Here is a 14,108-nt window from a genome sequence, read left to right as displayed (position 1 = left end):
ATCCAAGAACTTCTGGAGTTGTTCTAGAAATTCTTGGGTGATATTTGTTCATGGTCAGAATTTAATATTGCTTTGCAGGTTCACCAAGTCCTCCCTCTGCAGGGTGAAGCAAATGTTGTTGGCTTTTGAAGTTGGTCTCATCCAAGAACTTCTGGAGTTATTCCAGAAATTCTTGGGTGATATTTGTTCATGGTCAGAGTTTAATATTGCTTTGTAGGTTCACCAAGTCTTCTCACTGCAGGGTGAAGCAAGCGTTGTTGGCTTTTGAAGTCGGTCCTATCATCCAAGAACTTCTGGAGTTATTCCAGAAATTCTTGAGTGATATTTGTTCATGGTCAGAATTTAATATTGCTTTGCAGGTTCACCAAGTCCTCCCTCTGCAGGGTGAAGCAAATGTTGTTGGCTTTTGAAGTCGGTCTTATCCAAGAACTTCTGGAGTTATTCCAGAAACTCTTGGGTGATATTTGTTCATGGTCAGAGTTTACTATTGCTTTGTAGGTTCACCAAGTCCTCCCACTGCAGGGTGAAGTAAGCGTTGTTGGCTTTTGAAGTCAGTCCTATCATCCAAGAACTTTTGGAGTTATTCCAGAAATTCTTGGGTTATATTTGTTCATTGTTTTAATTTGCTGTTGCTTTGTAGGTTCACCAAGTCCTCCCACGGCAGGGTGAAGCAAATGTAGTTAGCTTTTGAAGTCGGTCTTATCCAAGAACTTCTGGAGTTATTCCAGAAATTCTTGGGTGATATTTGTTCATGGTCAGAGTTTACTATTGCTTTGTAAGTTCACCAAGTCTTCCCACTGCAGGGTGAAGCAAGCGTTGTTGGCTTTTGAAGTCAGTCCTATCATCCAAGAACTTTTGGAGCTATTCCAGAAATTTTTGGGTGATATTTGTTCATCGTTTAAATTCGCTGTTGCTTTGTAGGTTCACCAAGTCCTCCCTCTGAAGGGTGAAGCAAGCGGTGTTGGCCTTTGAAGTCGGTCCCATCCTCCAAGAACATCTGGAGTTATTCGGTATTATCCAAGAACTTCTGGAGTTATTCCAGAAATTTACTATTGCTTTGTAGGTTCACCAAGTCCTCTCTTACTGCAAGGTGAAGCAAGCAAAGATAAATGCTTGGGTGATGTTTGCTCATCGTCATAGTTTACCTTTGCTTTGTAGGTTCACCAAGTCCTCCCACCGCATGGTGAAGCAAGTGATCGGGGCATTTGATAGGTTCCACCGTTCAAGAACTTCTGGAGTTACTCCAGAAATTCTTGGGTGATGTTTGCTCATCGTCATAGTTTGCCTTTGCTTTGTAGGTTTACCAAGTCAATTAGTTCTAGTTTAATTAGACCTTTGGAATTGGTTCCACCATCCAAGAACTTCGGGAGTTACTCCAGAAATTCTTGTGTGATGTTTGCTCATCGTCATAGTTTACCTTTGCTTTGTAGGTTCACCAAGTCCTCCCACCGCATGGTGAAGCAAGTGATCGTGGCATTTGATAGGTTCCACCATTCAAAAACTTCGGGAGTTACTTCAGAAATTCTTGGGTGATGTTTGCTCATCGTCATAGTTTGCCTTTGCTTTGTAGGTTCACCAAGTCCTCCCACCGCATGGTGAAGCAAATGCACGTGGCATTTGATATAGGTTCCACCATCCAAGAACTTCGGGAGTTACTCCAGAAATTCTTGGGTGATGTTTGCTCATCGTCATAGTTTGCCTTTGCTTTGTAGGTTCACCAAGTCCTCCCACCGCATGGTGAAGCAAGTGTATTTGACCTTTGGAATTGGTTCCACCATCCAAGAACTTCGGGAGTTACTCCAGAAATTCTTGGGTGATGTTTGCTCATCGTCATAGTTTGCCTTTGCTGGAGTTACTCCAGAAATTCTTGGGTGATGTTTGCTCATCGTCATAGTTTACCTTTGCTTTGTAGGTTCACCAAGTCCTCCCACCGCATGGTGAAGCAAGTGCACGTGGCATTTGATATAGGTTCCACCATCCAAGAACTTCGGGAGTTACTTCAGAAATTTTTGGGTGATGTTTGCTCATCGTCATAGTTTGCCTTTGCTTTGTAGGTTCACCAAGTCCTCCCACCGCATGGTGAAGCAAGTGCACGTGGCATTTGATATAGGTTCCACCATCCAAGAACTTCGGGAGTTACTCCAGAAATTCTTGGGTGATATTTGCTCATCGTCATAGTTTGCCTTTGCTTTGTAGGTTCACCAAGTCCTCCCACCGCATGGTAAAGCAAGTGTATTTGACCTTTGGAATTGGTTCCGCCATCCAAGAACTTCGGGAGTTACTCCAGAAATTCGTGGGTGATGTTTGCTCATCGTCATAGTTTACCTTTGCTTTGTAGGTTCACCAAGTCCTCCCACCGCATGGTGAAGCAAGTGATCGTGGCATTTGATAGGTTCCACCATTCAAGAACTTCTGGAGTTACTCCAGAAATTCTTGGGTGATGTTTGCTCATTCATAGTTTGCCTTTACTTCGTAGGTTCACCAAGTCCTCCCACCGCATGGTGAAACAAGGGTATTTGACTTTTGGAATTGGTTCCACCATCCAAGAAATTCAGGAGTTACTCCAGAAATTCTTGGGTGATGTTTGCTCATTGCCATAGTTTGTAGGACCTCTGCAACGAATACAACAGAGAAGTGAGTATGGTGCATCATTTTCGAGCAAATCAATGTACAACACTAATGCGTTTTGTAATTCTTTATATTTTCAAGTTTTAGAAATTTACAGTAGAAATGTGGGGTGTGCCTCATCTACCCCTTTTGTCGTCGCACTAGGCAATCATCTGAATTAAAAAAAAATAGGTGACGTTGGGATGGTAAGTCAACTGGCTCAATCCGTTTGACTCGTAAACTGATCGGTCACCGTCTTCCTTGTGTTACATTGGGCCGGCTTCCGGCCAAGGTTATCGATGGAAGCTAGGTTGCCGTCGGAATCTTACTTCGAGGACATCCGATGCTGCATCCGTTTCGTCATCACACACATCATCTCGTTCGAGTATTTTGCGCTTGAATTTCCTATTAGGGAGCTTGAATAGTAACTTCAACTGTTGTTCTTATGGGTTCCGTTGGGACCCGCTTGGATACACCTACATCAGCACCATTATCTATTAGATCAATGATATATAATTAAACCAAACCGTTATCTGATCAAATCGATTAGAAATCACGAAATCACTCGCGCCGGCCAAAACCGAGGCCAAACAATAATAAAAACTAACCGTCACTTTGACATTGACTTCTGTCAAACTGAGGGGTCGGTCATAAACTAGGCTAACAAACGAAAAGCCCCATATGCCGGTCACAAATGATGCCGTGGTCACCAAAAAAAATACAAGTTGTATATCGTTATCGTTGGGTTTATGAGGCAAAAAACATAGAAAAATTGAGAGTTTTTGAAAATCGGGTTTTCATGCATTTTGGGCTTGGCTAGGGATTTGAAACGTCAAAAAACGCAGTAGGCAAAACAAAGTTTGCCGGGGACAGCTAGTAATCTTTAAAATGTTTATGATTTAATCCTTTTGGGTAAATATTTTAACGATTCTGAGTGTTATTCGTCGAAAATAAAAATCGCCCAATCCAATCAAATGTCGAACAGCTCTATTTACTCCGCTCAAAACAACTTGTGACATTTCTCGACGTCAAAATCAGCTGTTTTGCCTTCGTGCAGTGCACTGCCTGGATATTCTCTGGTTATGCTTGTGTTTCATTTGGGTTTCCGGAATATTTTTAGAAATTATAGAACTTTTTGTGGTGAGTATATTAACTGTTATTGTACCAACAAAACTATTTATTACAACACAACTACTTGGTATAGATCGTTTGTTGGCAGACAAGTTAACTTATCGCTCATTAGGCACCATGGTGGATGCAAAGTTAGAAGCTGTGCCGCCGGTGGAAATCGACGAGGGAATCTTCAAGTACGTGCTGATCAAAGTCTACGGCAAGGAGAAATCCGATGGCAGCGAGCCAAGTAAGAACATTGTGCGGGGTTTTGCACGGGCTAACTGGCACTCGGACATCTACGACGAGGTGAGCTCGTCGCTGGAAGGTCTAGGACTGGCGACGGAATGCCTCGGAGGAGGTCGGATCGAACATCGGGCCGACCGAAAGTGGATCAAGGTTTACGGATATTCGCAGGGTTATGGAAAAGCCGATCACCTGGAAGCGAGACGAATTCTGCTGACCCAGTACGGTGGCTATGAGATTGAAACGTCGGACGAGGGCTATTGAGGTGTGCGGGGGCTAGAGCGATGCAATAAACGCTGGCTTGTCAGTGCAAGGTGTTGAATCCATTATTAGAGAAAATTCCCTGACGCTGTGAACCGATTGTGGTACGCTTATGTGGGACACGATCCTATTCACTCTCCCTCGGGTGAATGATGAATGGGTTCGTGTTCATGGCGGTGGCGATGAAATAATTTCCAAAATGAATGAGAACGTGCCTCTGGAGCCGTCCTACTGATACTTGATGATTCTTATAGCTGTATACATCTCCTCTTGATTCTCAATGCAATGATTATTCTTGATAAAGGCAAGGTGGAATAATTCAGGTATTTATTAGGTACAAATTCAAGGACTTAAAACAATACAGTTTAAAACAGTAGATCAGCTACCCTACCATGTAATCAGGTGAAGCTTCATGAGAGAGTATGACATACCATTTGCTTTGGTAATTATATCACAATCACATTTGAGTCTTTCGCTCATTAAGCACTTGCTCTAACTTAACGATAAATCCATCAACTTCCTCCCGGCTTATTCCGAGAGCAGCACTTGCAGTTAAGTAGGGAACTGTAGCGTCATTGCGGTGCGAACCCCACGCTTTGAACCGGATATCGGCAATAGTTTTCTCCTCCGTCCCACTGACCACGCGACAGCCGGACACTCCCCTACGATGTAGCATCGATCCGATCATTTGTACATTCGGACCGGCGAATGTTTTCAGAGTGAAGGCAATCGAGATGGGGTTCCTTCCGGAAATGACCGTTTCACCGAATTTCTTGGCCACTTGGATCATTCGGCTCAAAAGGTACTGATGATGCTCTTTCCGTTTTACGACCAGATCTTTATAGCCGGCCTTTCCCAGGGAGAGTAGAGTCATAAGGACATCTAAGGATTGTGAGCTGGAGGCTCTTCCGGGGTAGAATTTGGAGACTTGTTCTACAACTTCTGATTTGAATGCTGCAATTATGGCACCTCCAACCGGCACCAATAAGTTTTTGTCTGTACTTTGAATGAATGCGTCAATCCTCCCGGACTTGTTGGCTTGTTCAAGCTGATGTGCAAGGTAAGTGCTCTGTAAGCCATATGCGTTATTGACCACGTGAGGAATTTCCCACCTACTACACAGTGCTGATAATTCAACAATGCTATCACATGTCCGAGGAGCAAAACAGCTCGTAGTCGACAAAACGCAGCAAACATTTTCCGGTCCAAGTTCCGATATCTCATCCCGGAAAGCCCGCAAGTCCGTCCCTAGAACAGCATCTCCTCTTTCTTCCGCCGAAACGGTATCGATCACGACCGGAATCAATCCGGCCGAACAAACACTCTTGAAGCAAGACTGCTGATCTATCCTGGACCAAAGAACGTACCTGGCTTGTGGTCGTTCGGCTTTCAATGCCAGCAGGGTCATCATCACGGCCATTCCAGTGGCCATCGGGACCAACAGAGCCTTCCGGCAGCTTGTGACCCCCGCCTCGCGAACCCAATCCAGTAGTAAGGCGTTCGTCAGGTTGTTCAGAATAGTGGAACCGGCAGCTTTGGGTTGGGCGTCAGTTAAGTTGCCGGATCGGCCAATTCCGTGGGCAAAGTTGTAGTGACGTCGTCGAACTAGATCTGCAAATAAATGCACATATTGTAACATACACGGAAGCTCCTCACAAATAACTTGCCCCGGTGAATAGTTCTAGATAATCAAGTCCATTCTTACCGCAAACGACTCGGGCTTCGCGTTCGCCGACACCGCAGCGATTCAGGAAATTGTTGCTATCCATCAATGCCATCTCGTTGACGAAATATTCAATCGTGGCATTGTCCCAGCCGTGTTCCGGAAGTTTCTTCTGCAACGACAAACATCGTCGGAAACAATTATAAATGGGACCCATGTCCACGCCAGCGTCACCAGTCACAACTTACCTTTTCCAGCAGGACTTTGATCTGTGTATCCCGATGGGTGCGAGCGTCGTTCGCCATGGAGAGATAATTTGCCGGTACCAAATCCGGTGCGATCGCTTTCAGTGTGGAATCGTTCATGCTTGTGAAGTTGAACTTATTTTAGAATAGTTTACAAACTTTACGTTATCAGTAGGTAATAAAATTACATTAGTATCACATAAACAAGAAAGGCGTTCGTCTGCGAATTTTTAGACGATTTGAAACTTTTTGCGAAGATTGCTTTGATGCAGTGTTGCCACATTTTTTTCGGTTTTCATCTGTGATTTTGGTCAAAAAAATCTTTTTCATCTGTAGGAAATTTCAGAAAATCTTAGTAAAAATCTGTGTGGTACCTTGTGGTATGCACATAACAAATTATTGTATTGCTCTATTACGTTTAGCGTGTATGTTTACATTGAGTATCTGTCATATGTGGAGATGTTGTTATTGTTGTCTGGAGTGTGAATCATTGTATGTAATACAGTCGGAACCCGCTCGTTGAGCCACAACCTCCACCCAACCAACGAATTCGATTCGCTAGTTGGGTGAAGTGACAGCAGCACAAGGGGCGTGCTCATTGTTTTTTTTTAATCATGTTTAGGTTGAAATCAAAAAGGAAAATTTTTCAATTTGTTTCACATTCAGAGCAAAACTGATACGTTTTGCAAGATACATATATGGCCAATGCGAGAAATAATTATTTTCACTCATTTTTAGTCGGTGAAGTGAAAATATAGATGTTTATGAAACCACCCGGACCAAAAGCAAGCACAAAACACTTTCAACAATCGACAAAATAAAGATTGCCGATGTTTTGCATTTGTTTCGAAGTAATTGTACATATTCTTTCTTTTTTTAGGAAATATGAAATATAAATTCTTTTCGATTATTAGTAAAGTTTAAGAAACCAAAAACTCATTAGCTCGCCCCTCAGAATTACAGATTGGTTGTCATTTTCAGTTTGACATTGAATTATGACATCCAGGTACTTTTTAGTTGGCTGACAGCTCAACCAACGGGGCCCCAACTAAAAACCCGCATAATCACGAACTGTACTGGTACTGCTTACCATACTGTTCAGAACCATTTACTACAGTATCTCAACAGCTTCGTATAACATCCAAAGGAACAGTAAACCAACAGTACCGTAAACGGTTTCAACAGTTTGATAGATGGTTTTTGAGAAAATTACAATATGGGGAATAGGCGGTTAAGTTATGTTACAATAAGAAAATGCTCATTTTCTCGAACAAAATTTTTGCAATACTGTAAGCCATAGTGTTGACATACTATCCATTTTCAGCAAGGTTTACTGCATGTCAAACTGTTTAGAAATTGTCAAACCGTTTATTTGGGGAAAATTTTCGACGGTGAGGCAGACAGTTCATTAATTGTGAAATAAAGTTCAATAAACAGTATACAGTAGACGTTCGATAAGTGCAACATGTTTATGTTTCAGTTACCGAATGAAATTCGCTAACTGCAACGACTGACAGCCGTCAAACAGTTGTCAATTGCTGTTGGACGCAGCCAGAATGCACTCAAAAACATCGCAATGCAGCTGTAGTGCATCCGAAAAACATCGCAACTCTGTTGACGTTCAGTTTTTGACAGACAGCGGTGCGATAACTGCAAAATTGTTGCACTTAGCGGACTTGCAGTTAAAAAGCATTGCAGTTAAACCGTTTGCACCGAGCGAACGTCTACTGTACCTTATTGTTTGAATCTAGTATTATGACAAATTTTCAATTCAGGCAATTTACTATTTTCTAGTAGCTACTTCCGAAAACAATTTCAATCGTAGAATTTGACACTACATAAAAAATACTTTTTTTGCGGAAGCAGCTACTAGAAAAAAGCAAATTGCATCAAAAAAGTAACAAATAATCTTAATGAGTTTTGCATATATTGACTAAAACATCAGAGCAATATTGGGTACATTTGGAAGACACGTTTTCACTTGAAAAAGCACAAAATTTGATATTCGTGGGACCACAATAGATGGCATAGAATGTTGATGACGACCTGGAGTAAGATATCAGGCAGCGGTGCTGTCAAACTCAATGACCGACGGCATTTCCCACGCATATCGAAGAAACTGTCCTCAAACTATCGCAGAAGCAGCATGACCTTGGTTCACGTCCGATATTCAGCGGGATTGTACGTGTCCATCTGATCTTCGCACATTCACAGGTTCTTTGTAGTACTGGATTTGCAACATCCCGCTCAAACGAGCCTCATGTGCCACTCCCCGGCCTCCTGATTCGATTTCCTTCGACACCTAAAACAAAACGAAACAAAGTTCAAAGATTTGAAACCGTTAAAACAAGAAAAAAATCTATTTACCTTTACGATCTGCTCCAAGGTTCTATTTGTTCTGGTCAAGGTTCTGGTCTATTATTGATCAGTCTACACGTCCGTCCGCGCAGGAAATCATTTTGAACCGCCGGATCGTTGTCAGATTTCCCTTGTGTTGCTTCCGTGGTGGCGTTGTGGAATTTGATGCTTTTTCATAATGCGGTTGCATCATCCATCGTCTTTCGTTGCCTCACCTATCCAGATCGCTGGGGATTCGAGTGCTATCCAAGATGCAGCAGGAAATACCGGCACTTTTCAGTTCTACTTTTGGAGCCGGAACGCCGGAACTAAATAAACAAAACATGACTGCGGAGTTGTGATTAGAAATGAAAACACACAAAACTTATTTTGCTCACAACTACCATTACGCGATGCAACAGTTTGTCAAATTGTTAAACAGATGTAATGTATTGTAAAATGTACAAGTATTCGTGTGTTGTGCAAATATAAAAATCGACCATTTGGCAGAAGGTCATCATATATTGCCACAATTTCAAACAAATGCTCATCTCCATGTTGTTCAACAATGCTTTCATACTATAATATATTGTCAATATATGATGTAATTTGCACACACTGTTATTTATCGTGCTCAGTTTTGAGTTACATATTGTACAACACAAAAATAACTGTTTGTGATAAGCTTACAGTAACACTTAGATGCAATCTATTGTTTGGAGTTTATGGCAAACTGTATTTTTCTATGCGGGAAGTCACCCAACTATTAAGCCCCCAACCAGCGGGTCATGACTGTATTGAAGTATCGGTAATAAAGTATATACAAATAATGAATACAGTTGTTGAATAATCATTACAGAGAAAGATTCTCACATTGGCGACGAGAACGGTGAACAGTGCATGTGAAATTAGTTTAATTTCGGTTCGGGAAGTGTTGTCTTTGGAAAAAGAAAGAGACGAGTGGTGTGTGTGTGTGTGGTGCATGCAGAGTGGTGATGACCTCCAGGTGATGACTTGTAATTGAATTTCAACATTGGAATCAAAAAGGTAAATATTGTGTACTAACTGTTCAATATGAATCAAACAATCTATTTGTATCTTCGACTAATGACAATGATCAACCTGTGAGAGATTTTGATGGTGATCGGTATTGTTTAGTTTAAATCGATGACAATCACTATTGTCAGATAAAGAAATAAAGAACTGTGAAGAAAATCTAAGTTTTGTTGATTGTGATATCGATACTCGTTGAATGAGGTTGTTCACCTAAATCTAGACTTAAATGCTGAATGATGAATGAAGTATTGATTTGTTAACCGGTTGGCCGAGGAAGGCGTAGAGGTAAAACAATATTTTGAAATCAAATTTTGCCGTTGCTGTTAAAAGCCAGTGAAGGCGATGAAAGCCAATGAAGGCGATAAAAGCTAATGAAGGCGACATTCTTGAAATAGCCGTAAAAGGCGGAAAGGATTACAGATAGAAAAGCCGTTGAAGGCGGAAAGCAGAAAAAATGTTATAGGCAGAAGAGCCGACTAAGGCGAAAAACTCGATGGCAGAAAGATCCGTCGGAGAATGAAAAGCTGTTGAAGGCGGAAAAAGCCGTTGAAGGTGGAAATGCCGTTAAAGGCGGTAAGACCTGCAAGGCAGATATAGTCGATTCTTTGTAGAGCCGTATAAGTCGAATTGTTTTAATAAAAATTAAAGTACTAAAAATGCAACAGTGTCGTAAATTTCGTAAGAAACAGATTACCAGCCAACGCAGATTTAAGGGCTGTTTGCAGATCAGAAGGAATTTCTCGGCCTATCTTGATGCATGGGAAATTCCTTGGCTGAATCGCTCAAGTTCAAGAAACCGTTTTTTCTTCGATTGCAGTACGCAGTTGCGAAGAAATGACAGTTCAAATGGCAGTCACCATAGAAAGTTTCTGCCAGGAATCGTTCTAGAAGTTTCTTGAGCGATTTCTCTTGAACTCCAATCTGGGATTTATAGTTAAATGGAACTATTAAAAATTAAATTTCACACCAATTAAGTGGCAGCTGAGAAGGCGAAAGACAAAACTAAACTTTAGGCTGAGCGTTAGGAACGAATAGTATTTGAATATGTTCCAAATGCGAATATAACTGAGCAGATACTGAGATTGTTGTGGACCCACCTCAGGTGATATATATTGAAGTTATCATTGCTCAGTAAAGTATAATAAGTCTACGAGACGTAAAAAGGGTTGGCTCTTGAAACCAAATTAACATGAAGACATGATTTAACTAATGCTTTGTCCTCTCTTACAAGACTTGAAATGTAACTTCAAGATGATTAACATCAATGTGTGAGAATAATTAAACTGTATTGGTAGTTTGCAAGATAGGAAGTCGAAATGACAGTTAAAGCATTCGTTGAAGCTAGACGACATATTCAGAGCAGTTGCTAACCACTAACCTGTTAAGTATCATGCTAGTCAAATGGCTAGTGAATTGGTTATTTAAAAAAAAAATCGAACAATAAAAAAATGAAACTTTTCGGCTTAACCAGAAGTCTCAGGAATTCGAGTAAAAAGCGCTTTATAACTTATTGAATGCCACTAAATGTTTATGCGATTCAAGTACAGTGAGTTCTTGAGTAATCACTTCTGAAGTCTTTGAATATAAAATGAATCGGGTGTGGTCAGGAGGGGCATTTTGACTTATGATTACCTAACACTGGATATAGTGCCATTTTTGCTAATAAGTGGGCCATCTTGCCAAGAACTGTGGTACAAGTTAGAGAACAAGGTACAGCAGTACGCTGTTGTTATTCTGCACAATAATTTCCTTACAGGAAGAGACAAATTTTGATCAGTTAAAGAAGTATTGAAACTATTATTGAGGAGAATAACGTACAGTATATAAAAAGCACAAGATATTGGAATAATGAAAGATAATCATTTCTGTAACTACAGGAATAGATAAATCTAATGAAAGCTGGATTATGAGGTTGTTTTTCAGTCGAGCTTATTAATGCAAGCAGGTACCATTTACTAACATGTTACCTTGTTTGAATTTTTAGATTTCATACACTGAAAAAACTGCAAATATTGTATGCATGTGTCACACACATAGATTTTTGCAATTTGTCATAGATAACCCTTTTCATGTTTAGATACACATAGTTTATATAAGGTCCATCGATTTTATGTGTGATCCAGCGTGGAAAACGAGTACGTGTGTACAAATAAAATTTATATATTAAATCCATGGATTTTTACCAATAAAATGTGTGTACATGTATAAGTGATATTTGTGTTAATAAGTTCATTGAAAATTTGAATAAAAATGTGCTTTAAATAGTTTCAGTACATAGAATTAAATTGTAGAGGCAAGCGTAAGGGCCATAACGACACAGACAATCACGGTCAGTGTGCACTACGTCAGACTTGTAAGCGTTAACAAAAAAAAATGAGGATGTATTTCATCGAAAAGATGTGAAATAAGTGATATGATAGACAGATGATTGGGCTTTGCAATATTGCAGAATATTCTAATCCGATCCAACGAATATTATCAATATGATTAGCATATGTAGAAAATCAGAGTTACTTAAAGATAAAAAGTTCTAAATTTTGACGGTACATTGAATGCGAATAATTTGGAAAAGGCTTGTTGAAATAGCCTCATTAGGTATCTAGAGTGAGAACATAACATGTTGAGGGGCTTTTGCAATATTTTGGAGGTACACCATGAAAATAAGTCCTACAGTTCAGAACCCAAAAGAGCGACATCAAAGGAACAAATTTTTGGTTTTGTAATGTTAAAATAGGTTTGATTGAGCACGAATCACCAGTAAATGCGGGAAAATTTGCCTCGTAGAATGTAAACCTATTGAACGACCAAACCGTAAAAATAAACTCATTCAGTTTGAAAGGTAAATGGTAAATCATGAGAATTCCGAAATTATCGGAAATATGATTCCTAAAAACGTGGACACCTATATAGGTGAATCGTCGAAAAGTGCTCCAATAAGATGATCGATTTATTTTGTTATCTGAAGAAAATTGCTTTGTATATAATAATTGGCTACTAACTATCATTACGTTTTCGGTTGGAAGCCGAAGTGACTGGCGGTGCGAAAATTGATGTATAACCGACTTATAAACATAGCAACTCGATTCAGATTAGTGCTAATTTCAGCTCTTAAGTAGCCTAATGATGCGCAATACCAGCAACCGGTGCGCTAGTGCGGGTGCGAGTTTTGTGAACAATATGTATTAAATATAATTCAAAAACTGGATGTTTTCATTGCCACACGATATACACATGCAAAATGGTCATTGGCAGAGGAAGCTCTCAGTTAAAAACTGTGGAAGTGCTCATTGAACTCAACAAGCTGAGAAGCAGGCTTTGTCCCAGTGAGGACGTTACGCCAAGAAGAGGAGGAGGATGTTTTCAAGTTTTCAAATTACTATTTAGCTAAAACTAGTATTACAAATATTGTTTTGGACAAGTGACGTTTCTCGAAATCCTGATTTGATTAAAAAAAAGTATCAATCCCTTCGATATTTAGAAAACAAAATCTGTAAAGCCAAACTTCTGAATATATTCTGAATAAGAAACGAGTTCCAGCGAAGTTCGCTAAAAAAAACATAAAATGAAATAGTGTTTGTATGACACTTGAATATTGATAATATTTCCACTGTAACATTCGTGCCGTGTTCCGACATATTAGTTAAAAAAAAATGTCTGAATAATAATCTGAATATACATACCTTTTGTATGAGATTCTTCTATGAAAGGACATGTCAAAAAAAAAAATCAGTGGGCAGTATACAATGTTTGCATGCTAGCTGTCATTGAAAACATTTGAGAAGAGGAAAGCAATTCAATTAATTCATCAGCAAAGGTAATATTTAGCTTGACACTCAGTATTAAAAATATTTTGGGATTTAGGAAAATACTTGGGTCAAAATAATATTTCTTTTTAGGTACGACCATAAGTAACGGCCAAGTAATTTACCAAAATGCCGAGCAGAGATGGATGACCAAATGGATGACTGTACTACTAATTCTGATGTGAGACTGAAGCGAGACGTTCATAAACTGAGGAGACTATAAGCGAAAACAACGTGGAGTGACCTTGCTGCGGATCTGGAGAAAAAACGAGATGTGGTACCTTGTGGTATGCACATAACAAATTATTGTATTGCTCTATTACGTTTAGCGTGTATGTTTACATTGAGTATCTGTCATATGTGGAGATGTTGTTATTGTTGTCTGGAGTGTGAATCATTGTATGTAATATTGAAGTATCGGTAATAAAGTGTATACAAATAATGAATACAGTTGTTGAATAATCATTACAGAGAAAGATTCTCACAATCTGTGATAGGTTAATGTCTTCAAAATCGAATATTTTTGAACAATTTGTTTAAAAAACGGAAAAAAAATGGCCAAGACACTCCCAGGTTGCATCTGAAGATCATCAGAAACCACAAGAACGTCGAAAACAATGCGCCTGAGGCTTGACCTAGGCCATCCAACTAGAAGATTTAATTTCTATTATTTAAATTTGAGTACCAGAAAATAACAATAAAGCTTTTTTCACAAAAGTTATTGTCATTGTTTTAAAAATCTTAAAAATCTTTTTTATTGCAAAAATCTTTGATCTATGA

At 39.7% G+C, this 14,108-nt stretch overlaps 2 protein-coding genes and 1 long non-coding RNA gene across 5 annotated transcripts in view; 2 read left to right on the top strand and 1 right to left on the bottom strand.

The window, feature by feature from the left end:
- LOC134291450 (uncharacterized) overlaps window positions 1–13,774 on the top strand; it is a 383,602-nt gene extending 369,828 nt beyond the window's left edge. Inside the window, exon 2 of the long non-coding RNA XR_009999097.1 lies at window positions 13,166–13,774. This is a non-coding gene — a long non-coding RNA (uncharacterized LOC134291450). The remainder of the gene's footprint in view (window positions 1–13,165) is intronic.
- Window positions 3,591–4,276, top strand: LOC109421352 (sex-regulated protein janus-A). Its single transcript, XM_029876842.2, has 2 exons — window positions 3,591–3,747; window positions 3,812–4,276. The coding sequence occupies exons 1-2, from the start codon at window positions 3,690–3,692 to the stop codon at window positions 4,225–4,227; spliced, it is 474 nt and encodes a 157-aa protein (XP_029732702.2). The 5' UTR covers window positions 3,591–3,689; the 3' UTR covers window positions 4,228–4,276.
- LOC109421311 (O-phosphoseryl-tRNA(Sec) selenium transferase) overlaps window positions 4,535–14,108 on the bottom strand; it is a 144,541-nt gene continuing 134,967 nt past the window's right edge. For 2 of the 3 annotated variants that reach the window (XM_062859204.1, XM_062859205.1), the window contains exons 2-4: window positions 6,136–6,253; window positions 5,930–6,059; window positions 4,535–5,835 (exon numbers count right to left, since the gene is read on the bottom strand). In XM_062859204.1, the coding sequence (XP_062715188.1) occupies window positions 4,682–5,835; window positions 5,930–6,059; window positions 6,136–6,253 (1,402 nt within the window). In that variant the 3' untranslated portion in view covers window positions 4,535–4,681. Of the gene's footprint in view, window positions 5,836–5,929; window positions 6,060–6,135; window positions 6,254–6,320; window positions 6,494–14,108 lie in introns of those variants that run through there. The other variant, XM_062859203.1, reaches the window with a different exon arrangement.

Source organism: Aedes albopictus, chromosome 3 (assembly GCF_035046485.1).
Source record: "Aedes albopictus strain Foshan chromosome 3, AalbF5, whole genome shotgun sequence".
Taxonomy (NCBI): Eukaryota; Metazoa; Arthropoda; class Insecta; order Diptera; family Culicidae; genus Aedes; species Aedes albopictus.
The sequence above is the reverse complement of the archived record's forward strand: the minus strand, read 5'-3'. Positions and strand labels throughout refer to the sequence as shown.

Bases quoted from the DNA above. Each gene is read 5' to 3' on its own strand.
- LOC109421352 (XM_029876842.2), top strand. From the start codon at position 3,690: ATGCTTGTGTTTCATTTGGGTTTCCGGAATATTTTTAGAAATTATAGA. The intron at 3,748-3,811 runs GTGAGTATATTA...TACTTGGTATAG, and splicing joins AAATTATAGAACTTTTTGTG to ATCGTTTGTTGGCAGACAAG.